Raw genomic sequence first — 23,221 nt, forward strand, 5'->3', positions numbered from 1 at the left:
CACACCAATTTTGTTTTGTTTTTTAATTGATATTTCATTGGCCTATAAATAACTAGCATAGTATTAAATTAACAAAAATAAAAATCATAACAATAGCATCTGAGTAATAAGTGCTTGGCCTAAAGATTTTTGGTAATAGAGGAAGCTGTCTCTATTAAAAACAAACTGAGACCAATTATTTCCAAAATTTTAACAAATTGGCAACCCAGTATCATCACTTTTTATCTAAATATTACTAGCAGCTTATTAAAATACAGTTTAATTTTCTGTATTTTATGTTAAGTTAAATGTAAAACACTGAAAATTAAATTTAATTAATTTCTATATCTCTCCAAAGTGGTGGCATTTAGTCTGCTTAACATAAATTGACTTGGTATCTTATGAGATATACATTCTCATTATAACTGTTTTCATTGCAACACTCCAAAATCAAAATAATATGATAATCAAAACCCTGAAATATGTATTATGATGTTTACATTAATGCTTCTACCAACTCTTTTAAATCAAAATTAGTAGACAAGGCTTTCAAAAGGAATTGCCTTAGTAATGTTAAAATATTATGATAATCTGATAAGACTATTTCAAGTATATATTAATTTAGAAACAACTAATTAACATGTCAATGTAATATATTTTAACTTAGCTTCCATTGCACTCTTTTTTTTAATGAAAGAAGCAACACAAAATGAAGCATTTATTAGTATCAGCAATACCAGAGGAGCGACCAAAGCATGACTTGGATTCAAAATACTTGAATTTCTCATCTGTCATCCTTATTCACTAGGGATCTTTATTAACCCTCTCTGTGCTCCATTATCCCCACTATCTACATTAGTGGGGATAATAGTCCCGCCCATGCTGCTCATGAGTTTTGGTAGAAATAAATTGAACTAATATTTTAAAAGCCTTTTGGTAAGCATAAATGTAAGCTGAATCATACCAGTGTAAAGTTTAATTAATGTCTGTATTGGGGCTTGCACAGCAGTAGTTAGGACACCTGGACCCAACCACAGCTCTATCATCAAGTGGCTTCACCAGTTTGGGCGAGTCTTGCTAGTTCAACCAATGACTATTTTTATAACTAAGTTAAAGGAGGGAATAATTGAAGAACTAAATGTGCCCCAAATCTCTTCTAATCTTGTTATTCTATAGTGACAGTGAAAATTATGTAAGAAGGAAAAGAGTAGGTATAGAAAAGCAAACAACCAAGATGAACTCCCATGAACTATTTGTTTTGTAGGAATAAGATCAGCCAACCAGACTGCTTTTCTGCTGTGTCCTCCAAAATTCAGACAATACAACAAAAACTAACTAAAGCCAGGATTATCTGACGTGTTCATATTATTACCAAAATAAGTACATAATTCCTAGCACCAAATATGTAATTACAGATTTCAATAGTCAATTAACATTACCTTTTTCTATACTAATACATGAAGAGGGGTTTCCTTTAGGACAGGACATCATTTCCCAAGAATTAGCAAATGCTTGAGATGTCTTCTCCAATATATTCTGACTTGACATGAAATCATCCTCTGCTTTGTTGTTGTAGGAACCACAGAGTCCTGTATAAAAGCACACAGCAAAGTTTCACACCTCACCTACTCAATTTTTTGGATTCACATCCTCACTGCACATTCAGTTCTTTGCCCAAGAGAAAACCTGTAGAAGCTACCTGAGAATATGCCTTGTTTAGCCTTCACACATTAAGTAAAATGTCATGGCATTTCAGATTTCACCCAAATTCCCTTTCATTCGCATTCCAGGAGCACTGAAACACCATTTGCCATGAATACTGTCTTTTTCCTATTTGTCGCTGTAACTTGTATCTCTTTGGAGGAGCCAGCAGAAAGTGTGCTTCTAAGTAGGAACTTATGACTCACATTTGCACGATTTCAGTGTGGATAGTTGAATCATATTGAGTGCTATATGCCTTTTTAACCCAGACCCTTCTGACCTATGAGTTACATCTATTCCTTTGTGTAAATAAGTTACCTTCTCAAGTACAGGTGTGTTACAAAAGCTTCTGCTGTTTATTAGGTACTAGTCTTTGTGGCACTTGCCATAATCTTTGTTTGTTTTGCTCAACATTTATGGCTGTAGTTAATAACTGATTTATAAGACAGAAAACATCAGTGACAGAAATGACCATATGATCTCCCAGAAAGACAAGTCACAGTGTAGCTTTTATATAAACTGTGATTTTCAAAAGATTTATATCTATAATATTTTCATTTATTCAACTACGGTTTAAAGCCTTAGTAGTACACACTAGCAAAGTGATACATTAACACATATATTATCAAATCTCATTTAAATAAAAGCGTTAATTTAAAATGTTTAAAAATTTAAATTGTTAAAATCTTTAGGGAATAGATTTTGTAATAAGTAAAGCCATCTTTACTATGACGAGTAAGTTGGAATTATTTTACTACAACGTGGAAGGAAAGATTAAGTCAAAATGGTTTATTGGCTTACTGTTATTAATTAATTATCTAATTAAGAAATTAGAATAAGTGATGGTAATATTTCAGCCTTGGGAATAAAACTTAATCCAGAGGACTTACCCACAGTGTCTGTGAATTGGTTGGGTGGCATAGAAACATATAATTGCATCACAGGAACAATTTGTATTTGTAGTTTTACGTGAAAGTATGTTTCTACTTGAAGGTATGAGGAAGATGCGTTGAAAATCTGTATTTTATCTGTTAAAATAATTAAGAACATTAATTACATGTTCAACAGTTCTTACTTTCTTAAAATACTTTAATATTTTGATATCTGTTAAAAATCAGAAATGTAATAGCTTTAAAAATTGAAAAAATGACTGCATCTTACACTTATTTTAAAATGTTGTTCTTAAACTTACCTGAATAGTAATAACCTTGATTTCTAATCTTGTCATTTGTGACTGTTCCATCACTGCTGAATATGTATTTGTCAACTGGAACAGACTAATATTTAAAACACTTTGTTAGTTAATATTAACTTACAGTATTAATTTTAATGTAATATATGAACCCAAACTTTTATGTCATAAGATGTTTAATGCTATAGGATTAATTAATAAATATCTAAAATACATTTTTAAAGCATTTTTAAGGCACACTTTGCTTCATTGTTTCTCATACCAACTCTGTGTACCAGATTGTAAATAAATCTTCATCCCCAACATGTGAATGCAGAAATGGAAACCCAAGACGGTAACTTGGGTATCCAAAGGTTAAACAGCCTGTGAAGGTCAAAGTCCAAACTACTCATCCTCCCTTCCCATTTAGGTCTATTTCCACTTATAATGTCAATTTCAAATAAATAAAGCTCTAAACAAATGCCATTGCCTTCCTTCATAAATGGTCTGCAAAGTTTAACATTTCAATGAACACATAAATTTGATCCATAATCAACATATTAATTGTATATCTATGATGATTTTGATATACTTCAGGACTTTTGCAACTAGCTGGCACTTCCAGAGACTTTATCAATTTTCTATACAATTTTACTTAAGCTTTGAGTATACATAGTAAAGCTTCTCTTCTTCAACCTCAAAAATCCTGAATTTATAAAATAAGTGATATGATTTGACTCTGAATAAGCCTTAGGAAGCTGATTACTTACAGAATTCAAAAGAAGTGTAACGCTATTTAAGCATGTTCCTGTCTGACCACTTGGGCATGGACGGAGCTCAACACTAATAGACCAATCTTCATTCTGTAAAAAATACATTTCATTAAAATGTTTATTAGAATGTCATTTAATGCTATTTCTGGCATGCTATTACTATGTAATTCATTCACAATGAGCGTTTGAATTTTAAATATGTACAATTCCTACTACAATCAGAGTGCTCTAAGAATAGAAACCAAGTTCAGCCCATAGTACAGCCTCTGGACTGGCCAAGAGCTTAGTATCTTGCATAAACTATATCCATGTAGTTTACCATTGATGAATTTTCATAGTCATCATTTTTAAATTTTATTTTTACTTTTTGTCTTCCCAAAGGGAATATACTGCCACATAAGGACTCTTAGGAATTAGCAGTAACATAGTTTGCTGCTTCTCTGGACAGTTCGCAATGTCTATTTAAATCCAATGTGAGAGTCATTTAATTTGTTAAACTGTAATATAAGTCATATCAAACATAGACTTCCAGATCTCATTTCAATGTCTGGAAATCTGTAATCTATAAGAAGCAAATGTTCCCTATGCTTTGTCATTTTCCCCTCTTACTTTCCCCATCCTGTATCCTAATGGATTTAGAGGAGCATAAAAAGAAGGAATGGCAGGCCTGGCACAGTGGCTCACGCCTGTAATCCTAACACTTTGGGAGGCCAAAGTGGGCAGATCACCTGAGGTCAGGAGTTTGAGACCAACCTGGCCAACACGGTGAAACCCCGTCTCTACTAAAAATACAAAAATTAGCCAGGCGTGGTGGCAAGCGCCTGTAATCCCAGCTACTCAGGAGGCTGAGGCCAGAGAATCACTTGAACCCAGGAGACAGAGGTTACAGTGAGCTGAGATCAAGCTATTGCACTCCAGCCTGGGCGGCAAGAGTAAAACTCCATCTCAAATAAATTAAAAAAAAAAAAAAGAAGAAGAAGAAGGAAAGGCAGATTATGTTGGTAGGCAATCAAGAAGCTTTATTTTGGAAGAGTGACTTTTAGTAGCAGCAACTACATTTTGTAGCTTACAGGACATTAACCAACATTTATCACTTCAGGATTCACAAATTCTGTTCATCTTCATTTCTTACCAAAAAGATTATATAAAATCACTAACTCTCAGGTGGACTAGATTGCCAGTTCTTTGTAGCACAAACTACAAAATGGAATCACTCTTTTATTGAAATTCAAATGACTTAAAATTTTAGTACTGAAAAGAATGTAAATGTAAGAATAGCCTCTATCATAGTGATACTGTTGTATTATAAAAACTAAAAATAAATTTAAGGAAATAATAATGAAAGCAGAAGATGCTTCATGGAATGTAAAAGATTATTTTATTTGAAGCAGTAGTGACCACACACAAAGAAAAGTAGAAGAATGAAATAAATTCCCAGTGTATTCATATGATTATGAGTGAATGAAAAGGGTTCTATTTGTTAGGTTGTTTTTTTGCAGGGAATTTCCAAGGAGGACAGGTAACGTTAATTTAATACTGACAGGTAATACCATCAGTGCCAGTATGTGATAGAAAACATACTGAAATACATAACCAGTAATTGAAGGATTGTTCATTTTTTATTTCTTTAAATACTAATTCAAGGTGAAGACTGTGTTTTAAATTGGTTGAAGAATAGCTTTGTTTGTATATCAGTTTGCTCAAATATTGCAGGCTATTACATACGTGAATGGCCAGGAAGTGGCAGTTTCCAGGAAGGTTGTACTTAACACCATCAAAGGTGGTAAGGGAACTTCCTTCCACCTTACATCTTCCAGGGCATAATGCTTCAGTGCAAGACCATTTTGCATCTTGGCATGTGCTGTTAAAATGTAATGGTTATATTAAGGGTTATCAATTGTATGTTCTCTACGGTTCAAATAAAATTTCACACTAAAAATTCATCACAAGTTAAGACATTTGGTTAAGCTTTATTCGACCATTTTTATTTTCCACCCAATATCTCAGCTCTAATAAAACGTCTCATTGATGGTGGTATCCTAATATTTTAGAAGCCTTGACTATAATGATAACTTCTCATGAATTAAGTATATAAAACTTATAATCTGGATTTCAGAGATTTTTTTAAATGGAACACAGTACATTATCAGTGTTAAAATACCTGCTACAAACCACATTGTAGAATTGCACCACACAATACATAGAGCGAGCTTTTGGAATGTGTCTCATCTCAATTGAGACCCACTATAGATGTAAAACACATACAGATTTTGAAGACTTATAGGAAAAAAATATTGTAAAATCCCTCACTAACTTGATTTCATATTAATGTTATGTTTAAATAATAGTATTCTAGATATATTGGGTTATATAAAATACATGACTAAAACTAATTTCACCTGTTTCTTTATGTCTTTTAAAAATTTGTCAACTAAAAACTGTTAAATGATATATGTGGATCATTTTTGTAGCCTAAATTATATTTCTCTTGAACAGTACTGTTATAGACATTCAATAAATTATACGTACTATTATTTATAATTCTTCATACAAATTACAATGAATTATTAATATAAACAATATAAATTAATATTGATTATTACTACCAAAATAAAACATTTTCCATTTGTAGAGAAAATGCATTTTGTATTGAGCCAAATTATGTCCCCACAGAGACACAATACATTTCAGGGAAAGGAAGAAAACCAATATTGTGAAAATGGCCATACTGCCCAACGTAATTTATAGATTCAATGTCATCCCCATTAAGCTACCAATGACTGTCTTCATAGAATTGGAAAAAACTGCTTTAAAGTTCATATGAAACCAAAAAAGAGCCCGCATTGCCAAGAAAATCCTAAGCCAAAAGAACAAAGATGGAGGCATCATGCTACCTGACTTCAAACTATACTACAAGGCTACGGTAACCAAAACAGCATGGTACTGGTACCAAAACAGAGATATAGACCAACGGAACAGAACAGAGCCCTCAGAAATAATACCACACATCTACAGCCATCTGATCTTTGACACAAACCTGACAAAAACAAGAAATGGGCAAAGGATTCCCTATTGAATAAATTGTGCTGGAAAAATTGGCTAGCCATAAGTTGAAAGCTGAAACTGCATTCTTTCCTTACTCCTTATACGAAAAGTAATTCAAGATGGATTAGAGACTTAAATGTTAAACCTAAAACCATAAAAACCCTGGAAGAAAACCTAGGTAATACCATTCAGGACATAGGCATGGGCAAGGACTTCATGTCTAAAACACCAAAAGCAATGGCAACAAAAGCCAAAATTGACAAATGGGATCTAATTAAACTAAAGAGCTTCTGTACAGCAAAAGAAACTACCATCAGAGTGAACAGGCAACCTACAGAATGGGAGAAAATTTTTGCAATCTACTCATCTGACAAAGGCCTAATATCCAGAACCTATAAATAACTAAATCAAATTTACAAGAAAAAAACAAACAACCCCATCAAAAAGTGGGCAAAGGATATGAACAGACACTTCTCAAAAGAAGACATTCATACAGCCAACAGACATATGAAAAAATGCTCATCATCACTGGCCATCAGAGAAATGCAAATCAAAACCACAATGAGATACCATCTCACACCAGTTAGAATGGCAATCATTAAAAAAATCAGGAAACAATAGGTGCTGGAGAGGATGTGGAGAAATAGGAACACTTTTACACTGTTGGTGGGACTGTAAACTAGTTCAACCATTGTGGAAGACAGAGTGGCAATTCCTCAAGGATCTAGAACTAGAAATACCATTTGACCCTGCCATCCCATTACTGGGGATATACTCAAAGGATTATAAGTCATGTTGCTATAAAGACACATGCACACATATGCTTATCGTGGCACTGTTTACAATAGCAAAGACTTGGAATCAACACAAATGTCCATCAGTGACAGACTGGATTAAGAAAATGTGGCACATATTCACCATGGAATACTATGCAGTCATAAAAAAGGATGAGTTCGTGTCCTCTGTAGGGACATGGATGCAGCTGGAAACCATCATTCTCAGCAAACTATCGCAAGAACAGAAAACCAAATACCGCATGTTCTCACTCCTAGGTGAGAATTGAACAATGAGATCACTTGGACACAGGAAGGGGAACATCACACACCGGGTCCTATTGTGGGGAGGGAGTAGCAGGGAGGGATGGCATTAGGATATATACCTAATGTAAATGACGAGTTAATGGGTGCAGCACACCAACATGGCCCATGTATACATATGTAACAAACCTGCACGTTGTGCACATGTACCCTAGAACTTAAAGTATAAAAAAAAAAAAAAAAGTATTTTGTAGTATTGCAGAAATTTAGAGCTTCAGAGAAAAGCCATAATGAAGAATGGGGAAATCTCAATGGTCATTACATCGTTGTAGAACTTAGAAGGAAGACTAAAGCTGAGTATTCAATTAATAGTGAAATAATCTACAATAACTTTTGGTACATTAGAATTTACTGCTGAATAGATATATTATTCATCTTCACCAATCTCGCCACATATAAAACCTATTTGAAAAGTATTTGGCTCTTTCTAACTGTACGTTTTATTAAATATTCTTGGCACAATTAGCATCACTATTGTTTCCTTATTATAACCAAAATCTTATACTATACTTTGCTCTATATTTGCAACTACCAAGTGGTTTACTATTGAAAACACTGTTTCTGTTAGTGAGCATTATCTTCTAAAGATACACAGAAAGATCATATATTTTATAATAAAAAACACACTGAGTCTAAAAACAAAACACCAACAACACAGAAAATGCAGTGATATTGCTTTTGATTTCTTAAAGGTTTATTTTAAGGGTGCATTTAGGAATCTTTCCAAATTATGTAAAAATATTGGTATTATTTTACCATCAATAATATGTGAACAAAAAGCACACACGTACCACTGAGAACCACAAGGACCTTCTCGGACTTCTCCTGGCTGATACACGTTTCCACTGGATTCACAGGGACATTCAGCTTTTAATACACATTTTCCTTTCTCTCCAATATCATCCAACAGATAACCTAGAACACATTGTATAAAGTTGACCTCAAAACTCTACAAACATCAGTAAATTGTTCAGCAACGTATTGTGAAATCACTCTTGAGATAGTTCTTTCAAGCGTAACATGCACCGAAAATGATAATTTCTTGTTAAAGCAATTACTCCTAATTTGAGAACTGGCAAGAGGATAGAAAACAATTTTCTGAGTCTGAGTTACTGCTACACAGTGCACAGTCCCATTGCACTCAATTTGGGACTAAAGCATATTCTGTGTAATGCAGAAGCCCTCAGGTATTGTAGAGATGGAAATACACATTAGCTTTAAAATTCTCTCTAACCCTCCTCTGCAGTTTGCTAAGAGAATATATTAGAAATAGTTAAATTGTTGGAATGTCATGCTATAAATAAGATATCACTCTGACATGACTTGAGTCCCACTTTCTTTTTAGCTTTTGTTTTGTTTTAGTGTAAATACTCTCATTGGTGTACTACCTTCTGGGCACGTGCAGCCGCTCACACAGTCACTGTCTTGAAAAGGAGCCACATTAGAACAAGTTGCAGGGTTGGAGGGTCCACATTCTTTGTAGATATGTTGTTCTTCTGGACATCTATGTGTTTCTGAAGAAATATAAAAATATGTATACACGGATATTAGAGGAAACTAAATATAAGAAATACATACTCTTCTAAGGAGGAGCTTCTCAAATGGAACTCTTCGAGTCTGAGTTACAAGGTACAAGTCAGTCTTTAAAGATACTCAATATGACTAAATTATGCCAATTTCCTGTGCATTATTTATGATACAATATTTAATTTAGAGGAAATATATTTTTTCTGTAATTTCATTTCATCTTAAGTTGATATTTATATTCTACTTGTATTATGAGGATTGACTTAAGCATATGTGGAAAGTATGTTTGCATATGAACCTCATATTTACATTTTTTATTAATCTTTTTGAAAAATGATAGTACTAATCAGTATACATTTGATAAACTTTCCAGTTATTTTCTATAGAACTGACTCATGGTTTTCCATGACTTTAACTGATTGTAACAAGTACAACATTTTAAATTAAGATCTTAACACAAAGCACTGCAACTTGAGGCGAGTCACATTACCTAAACAAATCTGTTTCCTTGTAAGTATATGTGACAAACAAGACTTCATCATCTCTACGATCCCCTTCCAGGGCTTAGAATCATTTGAGATTACATTGCAATACAGCTTAACTTTAAAGTACTGTATACCTATGTATCAAACCTGCACGTTGTGCACATGTACCCTAGAACTTAACGTATGATTTAAAAAAAAAAAAAGATAAATGAGAAAAAAAATAAAAAATAAAGTGCTGTAGAAACTTACAGAGTTGTAACCTACAATGAAGGTAAAAACCTACCACAAACCACATCGGAATCGCTTCGCCAGGATTCAAAGGTGCCAGGACCATCCGAGGCACAGAGGCGGGACAGTTCTGAGTAAGTGTCACATGTAGATGTTTTGTCTCTAGTTTGGCAGTATTCATCAATGCAGATCATTTTGTAGTCATTGGCTAGAGCAGCAACCTTTCCACATTTCTCAAAGTAGGTTCCAATAATTTTGTTACAGTGCTACAAAATAAAGCATGATATTTTATTAAAATGGGCAACAAAAGTAAGAAAAATGGGCAGTAAGATGAATTTTTAAAGCATAAATACAGAAGTTTTTGGTTTTGTTTTTGTTTTGCATCATATCCTGTAGCTTTGACAAGGAAAGTTCTTGGATGCTGTTTGAAATAGAGCTTTTTGAACTATTATAGTTGGTAAAATGACTCCTAAAATGAATACTGTTGGATTCTCGGCATTTTGGATTGTTGTATAATGACGTTGGCTGAAATTGAGGTTTTTGAAGTATTACAGCTAGTAAAGTGACTCCCAAGAGAATACTTCTGGATACTTGGCATCTTGAATTGCTATGTAATGACTTCAAAATTTATTGTACTTAAACTTATCCAGACTGTCTTTAAAGGTGACATGAATTTTAGAACAGAGAAAATGGAAGGGGTGAGAAGAGAGTTGATTGATGCCAAAGACTGGGATGGTACCTTATAGAATACCATAATAGACAGAAGGGATATTGTCCCTTTAACTGTTAATCTGCCCATAGTTTATAATCAAACAGATGACCATAAAATAAAGTGACTCTGTCCTTTCTTAGTCAGAGACATGTGTATTTGCTCTGGGAACAACATACTCTGTTTTAGTAAAGGAAGTAATGACATGTATTATTGAATGAAAAAAAGCTCAAATTTCAACACAGTTCAACCACCATATAGCTGTTTTCTATTTTAACAATTTGTTTATTTTTAGAGAAGCAAAAAAGCTACTGTAGAACAAATGTACAATTTTTTAAATTATTGTTATTTTTGAGATGGAGTCTCGCACTGTCTCCAGAGCTGGAGTGCAGTGGCATGATCTCGGCTCACTGCAACCTCCACCTCCTGGTTCAAGCAATTCTCCTGCCTCAGCCTCCCAAGCAGCTGAGATTACAGGCACCCACCACCACGCCCAGCTAATTTTTTGTGTTTTTAGTATAGACAGGGTTTTACCATGTTGGCCAGGCTGGTCTTGAACTCCTGACCTTGTGATTCACCCGCCTTGGCCTCCCAAAGTCCTGGGATTACAGGTGTAAGCCACTGCGCCCGGCCCAAGTGTACAATTTGTACCAACTAGGCTGGAGGCAGGCTGATGACATTCTCCAAATGACGTATAAAATTAAGTGAAATAAAATCTTCAAATATTACTCTTCATCTACTATTTTTTGTACATTTTTCTCACTATATTACAGATTTCTCTAGAGTAAGAAATACGACTTTTTATGCTCTGGGCTTAACACAGTATCTTGCACATAAGTTGGTCCTTAGTAAATATACATTGGTTTGAATGTAAATTGATGTAATCATTTAACTAACACTTTTGAGCAACAAGGAATAAGTTTTCAACATATTATGCAACTACCACAATGCATAATCCCTATTATCATGGAACATCTAATTTTATAGGGAACATATGAGAAAAACTTGGGCAATTTTTATAGATGGTATCTTATTATAAGTACCAATGAGAGCCATAAGGTAACAAAAGAAAGAGAAAGCAATTCCAACTGCAAAGATCAAGTAAGATTTCACAACGAAGATGGTAGATGATCTTGTATAATGCCATGGTGTGATTTGCTTTGCTATAAGATGACAAGATGGCTGTAATTGCAACACCCTCTTCCAATAAAACAAAAACATATTTTATTAATGCTATCCACACATTTCTTGATCTTGAGAATTCTATTCTAGTTGAAACAGGAATGTGTGATTCATTCAGTCACCAAATGGATGCAGTCAATCAAATTCAACATAATAGCTTACATAAGTGCAGAAAATCCACAAAGTAAATGATAACTATCTGCAAATGCTGTTGTCAAAAATATTATCTGTAACTTTCTCAAAAAGAAAGTAAAAGATATGAGGGATGACAATTCAGAAAGGATATCTGGGGCAAAAGTAAGGGAGTGGGACATAGTACATGGATTTCCAAACTGTAAGAGAAGAATCAAGACAGTACCCATCAAGAGATGATAGTGGAAAGGTGAAGCATGTCAGTTTCCATACAGACAAACTAAAACACTATGCAAAGGAAATTATAATTGTTACACTAATATATGATAAATATCATAGTATTTGAGGGGAAATTATGTTGGCATGTGCAGCTAGACCAAAGCTGAAAAACAGAAAATAGGAACATTGGATAGGAAGTAGTTGCAGAATTCTAAGAAGAAGGTATGAGTGCTTAGGAGAATATGGAACCAAGGGCTTAAATTGGAACGAAGGGTTACAAAGCCATGTTAATAAGAACAGTGTAATAATGGCGTAAATACAGACACACAGACCAGTGGAACAGAATAGAGAACCCAGAAATAAATCCAAACATACACTGCCAACTATCTTTCACAAAGACACAAAGAAGACACAATGGTGGAAAGGATGGGTTCTTCACTAAATGGTGCTGAAAAAACTGGTTTTCCATATACAAAAGAATAAAATTAAACCCATATATTATACCATACACAAAAATCAATTCAAAATTAATCAAAAACCTAAATTGAAGACCAGAAAATATAAAATCTCAAAAGGAACATAGGAGAAAAGGTCCTGCACATTGGCCTTAGCAGTGATGTTTTGGATATCACACCAAAAGCTCAGGCCACAAAAGCAAAAATAAACAAGTGGGACTGCATCAAAACAGTGCTTCTGCATAGCAATGAAACAATTAACAAAATTAAAGCGTAGCCTAAAAATTAGGGGTGAAATTGTAGACCATATATCTGATTGAGGATTAATATCCAAAATTTATATAGAACATATAAAACTCAAAAGTGGAAAAAGAAATAACCCAACTTAAAAATCAGTGAAAGACTTAAATAGACATTTCTCTAAAGAAGACATACAAATGGCCGACAGGTATATGAAAGGTGCTCAACATCATTAATCGTCAGGGAAATGCAGCTCAAAACCACCAAGAGCTATCACCTCACACCTGTTAGGATGGCTATTATCAAAAAGTTAAAAGATAACAGAACTGGCAAGAGTGTGGAGAAAAGGCAAGGCTTACACACCGTTGGTGGAAATGTAGATTGGTACAGCCATCATGAAAAACATCATGGAGGTTTCTAAAGAGATTACAAATAGAACTACCTGCCAGGCGCAGTGGCTCACGCCTGTAATCCCAGCACTTTGGGATGCCAAGGCGGGCAGATCACTGGAGGTCAGGAGTTTGAGACCAGCCTGGCCAACATGGTGAAACCCCATCTCTACAAAAAATACAAAAATTAGCCAGGCCTGGTGATATGCAACTCTAACCTTAGCTACTCGGGAGGCTGAAGCAGGAGAATTCCTTGAACTGCAGTGAGCAGAGATCACGCCACTGCACTCCAGCCTGGGCGACAGAGTGAGACACTGTCTCAAAAAAAAAAAAAAAAGGAACTACTATATGACCCAGCAATCACTCTTTTGGGCATATATCCAAAGGAAATGAAATACCACCTTGTAAAGATATTTGCACTCCTGTGTTCATTGCAGCATTAATCATAATAACTAAGATATGGAAACAACCTAAGTGTTCACAAATAAACAAATGGAAAAAGAAACTGTGGCTCATATATGCACAATGGAATATTATTCAGCCCTAAAAAACAACAAGATCTTGCCATTTATCATAACACGGATAAGCATGGATGACATTATACTAGTGAAATAAGCCAGAAACAGGAAGAAAGATGTTGCATGACCTCACCTATAAGTGTAATCTTTTTTAAAAAATTAAGTCTGTAGAAATAGAGAACAAAACAATGGTTACAGGGGCTGGAAGAATCTTGAGATCTAATGTACAATCTGAAGACTATAAGTAATAAGATTGTACTGTATCTCTTATTCATGCTAAATGAGCAGATTTCAGCTGCTCTTACCACAGAAACAAACAAACCAACAAAAAAAAGTTGAAGTATCTTTCAGATGAGATGATGGATGTGTTAATTTGCTTCCCTGTAGTAAATATTTTACTATCCATATGTATCACATACCAGACAAACACGTACACATGTTGTGTACCCTAAATATACACAATAACATTTATTTTGAAAAAGAAACCAAGGGAACTATTGCTAGAATTTGGTACACAATGAAATATAAATTTCTTACCTGTATTCCATCTTCACAAACTTCATAGCTTTTACCAACAGCATTGGGACAATCACCAGGAATTTTACTATTGGCAATGTGCTCATTAATATCTTGCCCTTAAAAAGAAAGCATTGTTTAGTTTCAGTTATTCTTTTTATGTGTGCATTATTTTCAAGCTACATATGGACTTGGCAATGTAAAATGTTTTCATTTTAACAAGTTCTCATTCTTTAGACAAAGGCAAAATTGAAAATGATTTGAGTTTTTAGTTTCATTTTGGAAAGCAGGTTCTTAGGAATGATACATTGGAATGTTACCTGGAGTGCTGTTGAAGTTACCACAAAGACCACAAGTTGGATACTGCTTGTGAAGAGTGAGCTTTAAAAATAAATTACATGTATTATATGTTCATGAAATGTTAAACACATCTCAAAACAAAATGTACCCAAACCAAAGGGCCATGCCTCCTCAAATTCAATTCTATCTAAGCTGCTTACTTAGAGGTGTTAGAGGGCTTTTTCTTAAGGACCTGGTTCTGGAATTTGAATAGGTCCTAACTCCACCATTTACCATGTGTCTGAAAATATTATTTGGTGCAAAAGTAATTGCGGTATTTGCCATTTCAAAGTAACGGTCAAAACTGCAGTTATTTTTGCACCAACCTAATAACTTTTTTTACTTTGCATTTCCTGAGTTTCATCATCTGCAAAATATGATTATTAATAGCATGTATTTTAAGATGTTTTGAATACTAAATGAGATATTTAGCATAATGACTAATACATAGAGATTTCTCAGTAAGCCTTAGCTCTTACTTCCCTAATAGTGTATTGTTTTTGTAACTTAACTAAAGGACAAAAAGCACAGGATTACATGAAAATCATAGATAGACTTACTGAGAGTTTGTTATTTTTGTCCCACATTAAAGTCAGGATTCCTCTACGGCTATTCAGAACATTATATTCTCCATATTTTTTAATGTGAATCAACTTATTGTTATATGGTATCTGTATGCTGAAAAATATAAAATATAAGTATATGTAAAAAGGTAAGAATCATACTATTATAATATGTTTTCTGATAATTCATGTCACCCAACAATTTAGTATCCTATAGATAGAATACTTGCTGGTAAATACTAAAGTTTTTTTTATCAATTCAGAAAAAGGGAAACAGTGGCTTTTTTGAACACTGGAAGAACTTCTAAAAAACAACTAATAGATCCTTGGCACTTTGGAGAAATTAACAGGATGAAACATTGGTTTGGTGTCAGAAAAAAATAATTGAAATGTTCCCAAGTAGAATATCATGCCTCATTTTCTTATTCTGGAAAGTATTCAAATATGCCATCCCTTCCAAATCTGAATTGCTCCCTCTAAAAATCATGGACTAAGAGTTTTAATCTCCTCAATTTCTAACTTATAAAATCTTAAATTTATACTTAGTGTTAAACTTGCAAATGAAAACTGAAAAATCCTGAAACATTCAACAAAAATAATCGGATTTGTTGAATACACACAATTCCCATAATCTAGATAGTCAGTAAACTCAAACAACAGAATTTTTTTCCGTCTTGTTATGGGAATAAATACAATGTCTTACAATCCCAAATATGTCAAAGTCTTACACATTTATCAAACTCTTGGCCAATAATCAATTAAAATATCAATATGAGCATCAATATGGGAAGAAAGTATCATCTCCCTTTTTGTCTTTTTTCTTTCTTTCTTTTTTTGCTCAGGTCACTAAATAATTTTCTATCATTTACCCAAAACACTACAGTATTTACCTTTCTCCATTAACTAAAATGGTGTCACCAAAAATAGAGATGTCGTTATTGTCAATTAGAACTGTTATTTTTTCAGTCTCACTATCATTGTTTCGTTTGATTTCAATATTGAAATCCCCTCCAGATTCAACGCAGTGACGGCAGAAAGTGTACGGGCATGAAGATTCGAACAAAAAGATGCGGCCGTTGAAAGATTTATATGCTCCTTTGCTCCAGGTAGATGCTTCACCTACAAAATATTCAGAGGAACATATACATAATTATTTAGAACAATTAGCATACCTTCTAGGTCTGTTTTAAAGCATTTTTGTCCTAAGGGAAATAAAATCACTGAAAGGTTCAATTCTCACAGCCACCACCTTAAATCAGTGCTTGCTTTCTTTCACTACTGCAAAGACTCACTAAAACTAGTACATGAGTACTTCTTTAGTGTACCCTAAGTTGACTATTCCAGCTAAAATAAAGCAAGATTGAAAACATCTTGCTTCCCATAGGAAAACAAATATTGTCTCTAATATGGGATGGAATATATGGAAGGAAGCAGTGGTTTGTATGCTTTCTTGCTTTGCTTTTTTGGAAGAGATAGTTTTTCTAAGTCTGAATGAAGTCCCATTTATATTGAATGACGATAAAGAATTATATCATTTATCTCTATACATATAAATGTGTGTATATATGACTGTGTATAGGTATATGCGTGTGTGTGTGTGTGTGTGTGTGTATACATGTTTTCTGGAGAAAAAAATAGTACAAATGTGGTATCATTCAAACATACAATGATTAAACAGACAGATGATGGGGACATTTTCAAAACTAGTTTCAGGTTGGGCTCATGCCCGTCATTTCAGCATTTTGAAAAGCTGAGGTGGGAGGATCATTCGAGGCCAGAAGTTCAAGACCTGACTGGGCAACATAGCAAGACTCTGCCTCTACCAAGAAAAAGGAATATCCAGGCATGGTGGTGCCTTCCTATAGTCTCAGTTACCCAAGAGGCTAAGGCAGAAGGATTGCTTGAGCCTAGGAGTCAGAGGTTACAGAGAGCTATGATTTTACCACTGCCCTCCAGCCTGGATGACAGAGTGAGACCTTGTAAATAAATAAATAAACAAAACTAGTTTCAAATTTTGTAAATTTGTTTCTGTGATCTCATTAGCTACTGGCGTGGGTGTAAATATGTGAAAGAATATCATAAGCATTTTTACTTACCAATAATTGCATTTGTTTCTGAGTATTTTGGAGTTGCTTCTGGAATGTGGGATCCTTTTTCTATTCAACACAATGCATAGATTATTTCAATGTTAAGACATATATTCATTTTAAATATACAAGATATTGGAACTTCTACATGGGAACTTAAAAGTTGGCATTGAAGGCCATCAATAAATTTTTTATACTATATATTATATAACATATATAATGGATAACTCTGTGAGAGCTGGGACTTGCCAAAGTCACATACGTGATTAACTCTGCAGTCCACACTTTTTCAGTATGTTCATGAATCATTAAGAGCTTATGTATTGGGGGTCCTGTACAATTACTAACATATGCTGCACCCCTTACAGAAATATTTTTCAACTTTAGAAATAAAACATTGCATGTTCATTTCTATCAGGAGCTGTGGCACAAATAGGACAGAGGTACATTTTAGTCAATCAGTCTATTATCTAATACTAATAATTTATCTATATATGAGGAAAAGTCAGTTCTCCCACTCACAGGGAAAAATCTGTATATTTTAAAACTTTGCATTTCCCATGATTGTTTATATCTAATGACCCTGGTATGTAACCAAGTAAATTTATATTCAATTGTAGGGTAAAGCCTAAAAACAAGCAACAACAATAACAAAAGTGGATGTTCTGATAGAATTGTAAACTCTTTTCCGAAATGCTCTTTATCATCTATCTTGAAGTTTCTTCTCTTTACTACAGGTTGTATTTACTCAGACTGAGTGGAAACAGATTGAACTCCTAATTTGTTTATGAAGGCATTTTAAAAATACTATGTCTAAAATAGTAAAGGAGTTGTAATATGTTTTATTCAAATTCCCTTAAAATGTGGTTTAATCTCTCTTATTCATGAAATTGTTTCAAATACTTAGTTGGCCATCTAAACTTTAGTATCCAAAGAGAAGTAGCACTTAAGAGCTCAATATGAGAAAAAATAGTAACAAGTCCTAGTAAATCAATAATCAGCAGAACATTACAACATTGTAAGTGTATGTATGTGTGTGTGTATGTATATCTTTTTAAACACTCAAAGTCATAAATCAGATTACCTGGAGTATTGAGTGGTCCAGAGGTACTGTATTCAGACGAGTTTGTGACACCTATTTCAATACAAAATGATTAAGCTATTTTGTGTGTATAATTTTACTTGGTAATGTGATTTTTAAAGAAAATCTGATGGATAGACCATAGATCCTAGTCCAGCAATGCTAATGCTAGCAGACTAAGACCGTGTAAAGCTGTACAAGAAAAAAAAAATGTCAACTCAAAACCTTGCTGGAGTAAGAAAATTAAATGCCTTGCCTCTAAATTAACTGACACCAAATCAATTTTTTTCTAGATCATTTGTCTTAAAACTTGTCAAGGGTAAGAGGAAAAGGTTCATTAGACAAAGTTCTAGGTCTCCTATCCCACTGTCAACCAAACTATTTCCCATTCTGAATTGTTTTACTTTTAGGAAACCTGGGTACTATTTCAAGAGGTCAATTAAACAAAAGATTCTGCACTCACAGAAACTAGAAATATGAAAAACACTAATCTAAATGAACTGACACCTTCATTAATGTCAACAGATTCAGACTTCCCATTGCAAAGCCACTAGATTTACTGCCATTAGAAACACTACCAAAAATAACACTACTTAATAAAGTCTATCTCACATGGAAAAATCAAAGCAGTTAAAATCTAACATCCAAATAGCCAAAAAAAAAAAATCATCAAATCGGTAACCACTCCACACTATGAAACATAAAATATAATTATTCTGAATACGTTTCTCAGGAAGAAAACCTAAATTTGAATACCTGAGCTAATGGCAGCCTAGCTGGAGTTCCTAAATTAGATGTCTTTGAAACCGTTTGTAACAACTGTGACTTTTTAAAAATCCATGTCAATAAATAATAAACGAATTTCTTAGTTCTTTGGAAGTGTTGACTTCAAAATTGACGACCAAAGTTTAAGAACAACCAAAGTTAAAATTATTATTTCTGTATGACCAGGCCTTTCTTGGAATAGGTTCATTGATAGTCAATCCCGTGTCAGGTCAACCGTTACTACACTACACTGTATCTCTTGCTAATTACATTTCACTTTTTGAGAAGAAGATATTAATCCTGAAGCTGAATTCTAAAGATGAATCCTGAATATTTTCCAGAACCTCCATTTTACTGTAAGTGATCCACTGTCCCCAGTTCTATTGTCATCTACTCTAATGGTTCCCAGGTCGTTCCAGCCCTGGTAACAGCATCAAAACAGTTTCTGCATCAAGAGTACATATTATTTTAAAATTTTTTACTACAAATTCCAAGACCATGCAATCGAATATTTTCATTAAGTGGAAATATTAAAATGTATAAGGATTTCAAAAGTGGATGCAAGTCTTAGTCTTCTCAGCAATGGGCTTGCAAAGAAAACTAAAGCCGCCAAGTCCAGATTCGGGATACAAAGTTTGAGACCAACAGTTCAGCTGCTACTTTATCTCTTCAACTGACTCCAAATCAATTTTACATAAAGGCAACAAAAAGAATTCTACATTGATATATTCACAGCCATGAAACCAGTTCCACATCTTATGCCAACAAATGTTAAACATCATTTGCCTGATTATATCTAAGAATATTTCAACATTTGAGAATGCAGAATTCCTTTTAAATTACTATTAACAATGTTTACAATTTTCATTGTCATTGTAAGATGTTTCTTAGAATTCTGATTTTCTGATAATCGGAAATCTCAATGCCTATGCCATAGGAATAAGATCCAGTAACATTGCTTCCATTATCACAGGTACCTGAACCACTAAGGCCAGTTTCACCAAATTCACTTAGTCCAGAAGCACCAACACCAAGGCCATCTGCACCCTTACTTCCTCCACCACTTCCAGAACCAGAAGACCAAGTGTTTCCTCCTAATCGAAAATCAAAATATGATTAAAAGAAATAAAGAAGAAAGAAATTTATTGGAATTTCTTGGAAATAGAGTCCAGGTTAGGATACCTGAGTCACGGACATCAGATCCAGGACTCAAGTTTCCAGCCTCAGCAGGTTCACTGCTTCTCTTTCTATTCCCACCAGTTCTACTGACTTCAAATCCATGTTGATCAGATGACCCCAATATGACTCCTGAATCTTCAGAGATATCACTAGAATTTTCAAACCCATTTCTTGCACTTGAGTCACCTGTTGAATACAAAATTATGATCACTAGAATTACTTTCAATGCATACCATGATTCAGAATTGTCCATGCACAGAAATTAACAATCAGTACCTAGCATTATAGCCTCTAGAACTACCTACTCCATTTCCATCAAAATCTTTACTACTATTGCCATTGTCACCAAATTGATTTAAACCAGAATCTCTAAAGTCAAACTCAGCTCCACTCTTCATTTATCCAAGCCCAAATTCAAATAACCACGACTTTCCCACTGGTGAAGAAGTAAAATGTTAGTAAAGTAATGGATGAAAGGTTGAAATCAATTTAGATTTCACCAGAGCATAGTCCAGGACTAAACCACCTGTGCCACTGACATGAGATTTACTGCTGCTCTGCTCATTCCAACCAGAGCCACTTCTTCCAAATCCCTTTTGACCAAATTTCTCCAAACCAAAACCCAAATTTTCTCATATATCACACAAAAAAATCCCTTTTTTATTGTTCTGGTACCAATTACATTATATAAAATGATTATCATCGGAATGCATTTCAATAAGTTTATGATTCAAACTTTTATGCAAAGAAATTAAATATTGATACCTAACCACTGGAACTAGATTCTCTAGTAACTTTTATTCCATTTTCACTAAGCTCATTATCACCAAATTTCCTTGAATCAGAATATCTAAAGTCAAATCCAGCTCCAAGTTTTTTTCTTCCAAGTCCAAATTCAAGAGACTCAAGCATTCCCACTAACAGAACATCAAAATAGTTTTAAATAAATGAATATTTGGAATTCAGGTGTATATCTCAGGAACAGAAACTGGCTAGAATACCTGAGCTACTGGCATCAGATCCAAAACCTTTGAATCCAGCCTCAGCAGATACACTGCCACTCAATCCATTCCCTCCAATTTCATTGATTCCAAATCCCTCTTGACCAGAATCCCATAAATTGGATATCGAATTTCGAGAGCCACCACCAACAAATTGATTCTCACTTCTTAAACTGGTATCACCTGCAGAATATAAAATAATTGTCATGGTATATTGAAACTATTTTATGATTCAGACATTTTTATGCACAAAAGTCGGATATTAATACCTAGATCAATGGAAACAGATCCTCCAGAACTACTCATTTGATTTCCTTCAACTGTTTTGCTACTAATGCCACTGTCACCAAATGAATTCGAATCAGAAACTTCAAAACCAAATGCAGCGTCACCTTTCCCTGCTCCAAGTTTCAAACCAGAATAACCAGTTCCAACTAATGGAAAAAATCAAAATATGATTAAAGTTAATATTAATTAATTAATCTCTTTGCTATTAAGTGACATTAAAATAAAAGTATTTTAACCAGTTAATTAATTGAATCAATCTTAAATTTTGAGGAGTGAGTCTTGTTGGAATACCTGAGCTACCTGCATCAGATCCAAAGACTATGGTTTCACCCCCAGCAGATCCGCTGTCTCTAGTTTCACTCCCATCAGCTCTACCGACTTCCAATCCCTTTTCACCAGACATCCCCCAACCAAATCCCACATTCAGAGAAGCACCACTGCTACTAACGCCAGCACCAGATCTTGTGTTGGTGCTATCTGCTGAAAACAAAAAAAGAAAGAAAAATAGAAAAAAAATCATTGTGGCCAAGGGAGTATTTTAACACATCTTATGATTCTTTATTTTGATGCAAAAACCTGAATAGTAATATCCACATCACTGGAACTTGATTTCCAGTGTTCTGTATTTCATTTTCACCATAGCCTTTTGTTGAAGACCACTGACAACAACTGAGCCAGAATTTCCAAAACCAAATCCCAATTCATTCTTCCTTTCACCACCAACTCCAAAATCAAAAGCCAAAATGTTTCTGCCTAATGAAAAATTAAACTGTTATTGAGAGTAATATACAAAGAATAAGAATTATTTGTATTTTGTATTAATAGTCTCTCAATCAGAATTCCTTAGTCACTGACATGAGCACCAAGGTCTGTGGATTTACCACCAGTGAACTCCTTGTTCTTCCTGTTTCTACCAACGTCCACGTCTTTTATGGTAAATTGTTCTAAATCAAAAATACCTAGAGTTACTATACTTTCTTGACACTCACTTCCTTCATTGGCTCTAGTTTCCGAATATGAAATGCTATTCATCCATACTTTTGTAAATTTATTTTCTCCAGCCTTCTTTTTCAAGAAAACTAGTTCAAATATAAGTAATGGAATTTTAAAAGTTAATGTGGTAGATGTCATTCAAACCCAAGAGCACAAGATTTATCTGTTCCAGATGACAAAACTTGTGAACAAGAGAGGTTAAATGGTTTCCCCAAAGGTTAGTGTGAAAGACTGGGGATCGAAACTCTTTGTCCCAGGTCTAAGCTCCTGGGAAGCCTCAAACCTACTTGCCTCTTCACTAAATTGTTTAAATTTCTGATTTCTGTTAAAGTTAATATAGATTTTTGATGAACCAGACAAAGAGTTTACAAATTTTTTTCATTAATTCCTCTAACATTAAATCTGTATTTGTCACAGAAAACCACCAATTCCTGCTTTGCTAATTAAATCAGTGAATTAATTGATTATTCTGACAAAAGCATAAACTAAGAAACAACATAGAATGCCTGTTTCCCTGGCAGCAGAATCAGAGTCAGCTAATCCATTTACTGCACCTACA

At 34.1% G+C, this 23,221-nt stretch overlaps 1 protein-coding gene across 1 annotated transcript in view; it reads right to left on the minus strand.

The window, feature by feature from the left end:
• MUC19 (mucin 19, oligomeric) overlaps window positions 1–23,221 on the minus strand; it is a 205,316-nt gene that overhangs the window by 161,805 nt on the left and 20,290 nt on the right. The window contains 19 exon segments of the mRNA XM_011973120.1: window positions 1,419–1,568; window positions 2,571–2,708; window positions 2,873–2,957; window positions 3,622–3,714; window positions 5,350–5,485; window positions 8,558–8,681; window positions 9,155–9,280; window positions 10,062–10,272; window positions 14,388–14,485; window positions 14,687–14,747; window positions 15,266–15,383; window positions 16,159–16,387; window positions 17,365–17,424; window positions 18,440–18,490; window positions 20,254–20,295; window positions 20,384–20,566; window positions 21,382–21,564; window positions 21,651–21,815; window positions 21,961–22,146. Of these exon segments, the coding sequence (XP_011828510.1) occupies window positions 1,419–1,568; window positions 2,571–2,708; window positions 2,873–2,957; window positions 3,622–3,714; window positions 5,350–5,485; window positions 8,558–8,681; window positions 9,155–9,280; window positions 10,062–10,272; window positions 14,388–14,485; window positions 14,687–14,747; window positions 15,266–15,383; window positions 16,159–16,387; window positions 17,365–17,424; window positions 18,440–18,490; window positions 20,254–20,295; window positions 20,384–20,566; window positions 21,382–21,564; window positions 21,651–21,815; window positions 21,961–22,146 (2,439 nt within the window).

This window comes from Mandrillus leucophaeus, unplaced genomic scaffold (assembly GCF_000951045.1).
Source record: "Mandrillus leucophaeus isolate KB7577 unplaced genomic scaffold, Mleu.le_1.0 Scaffold1344, whole genome shotgun sequence".
NCBI lineage: Eukaryota > Metazoa > Chordata > Mammalia > Primates > Cercopithecidae > Mandrillus > Mandrillus leucophaeus.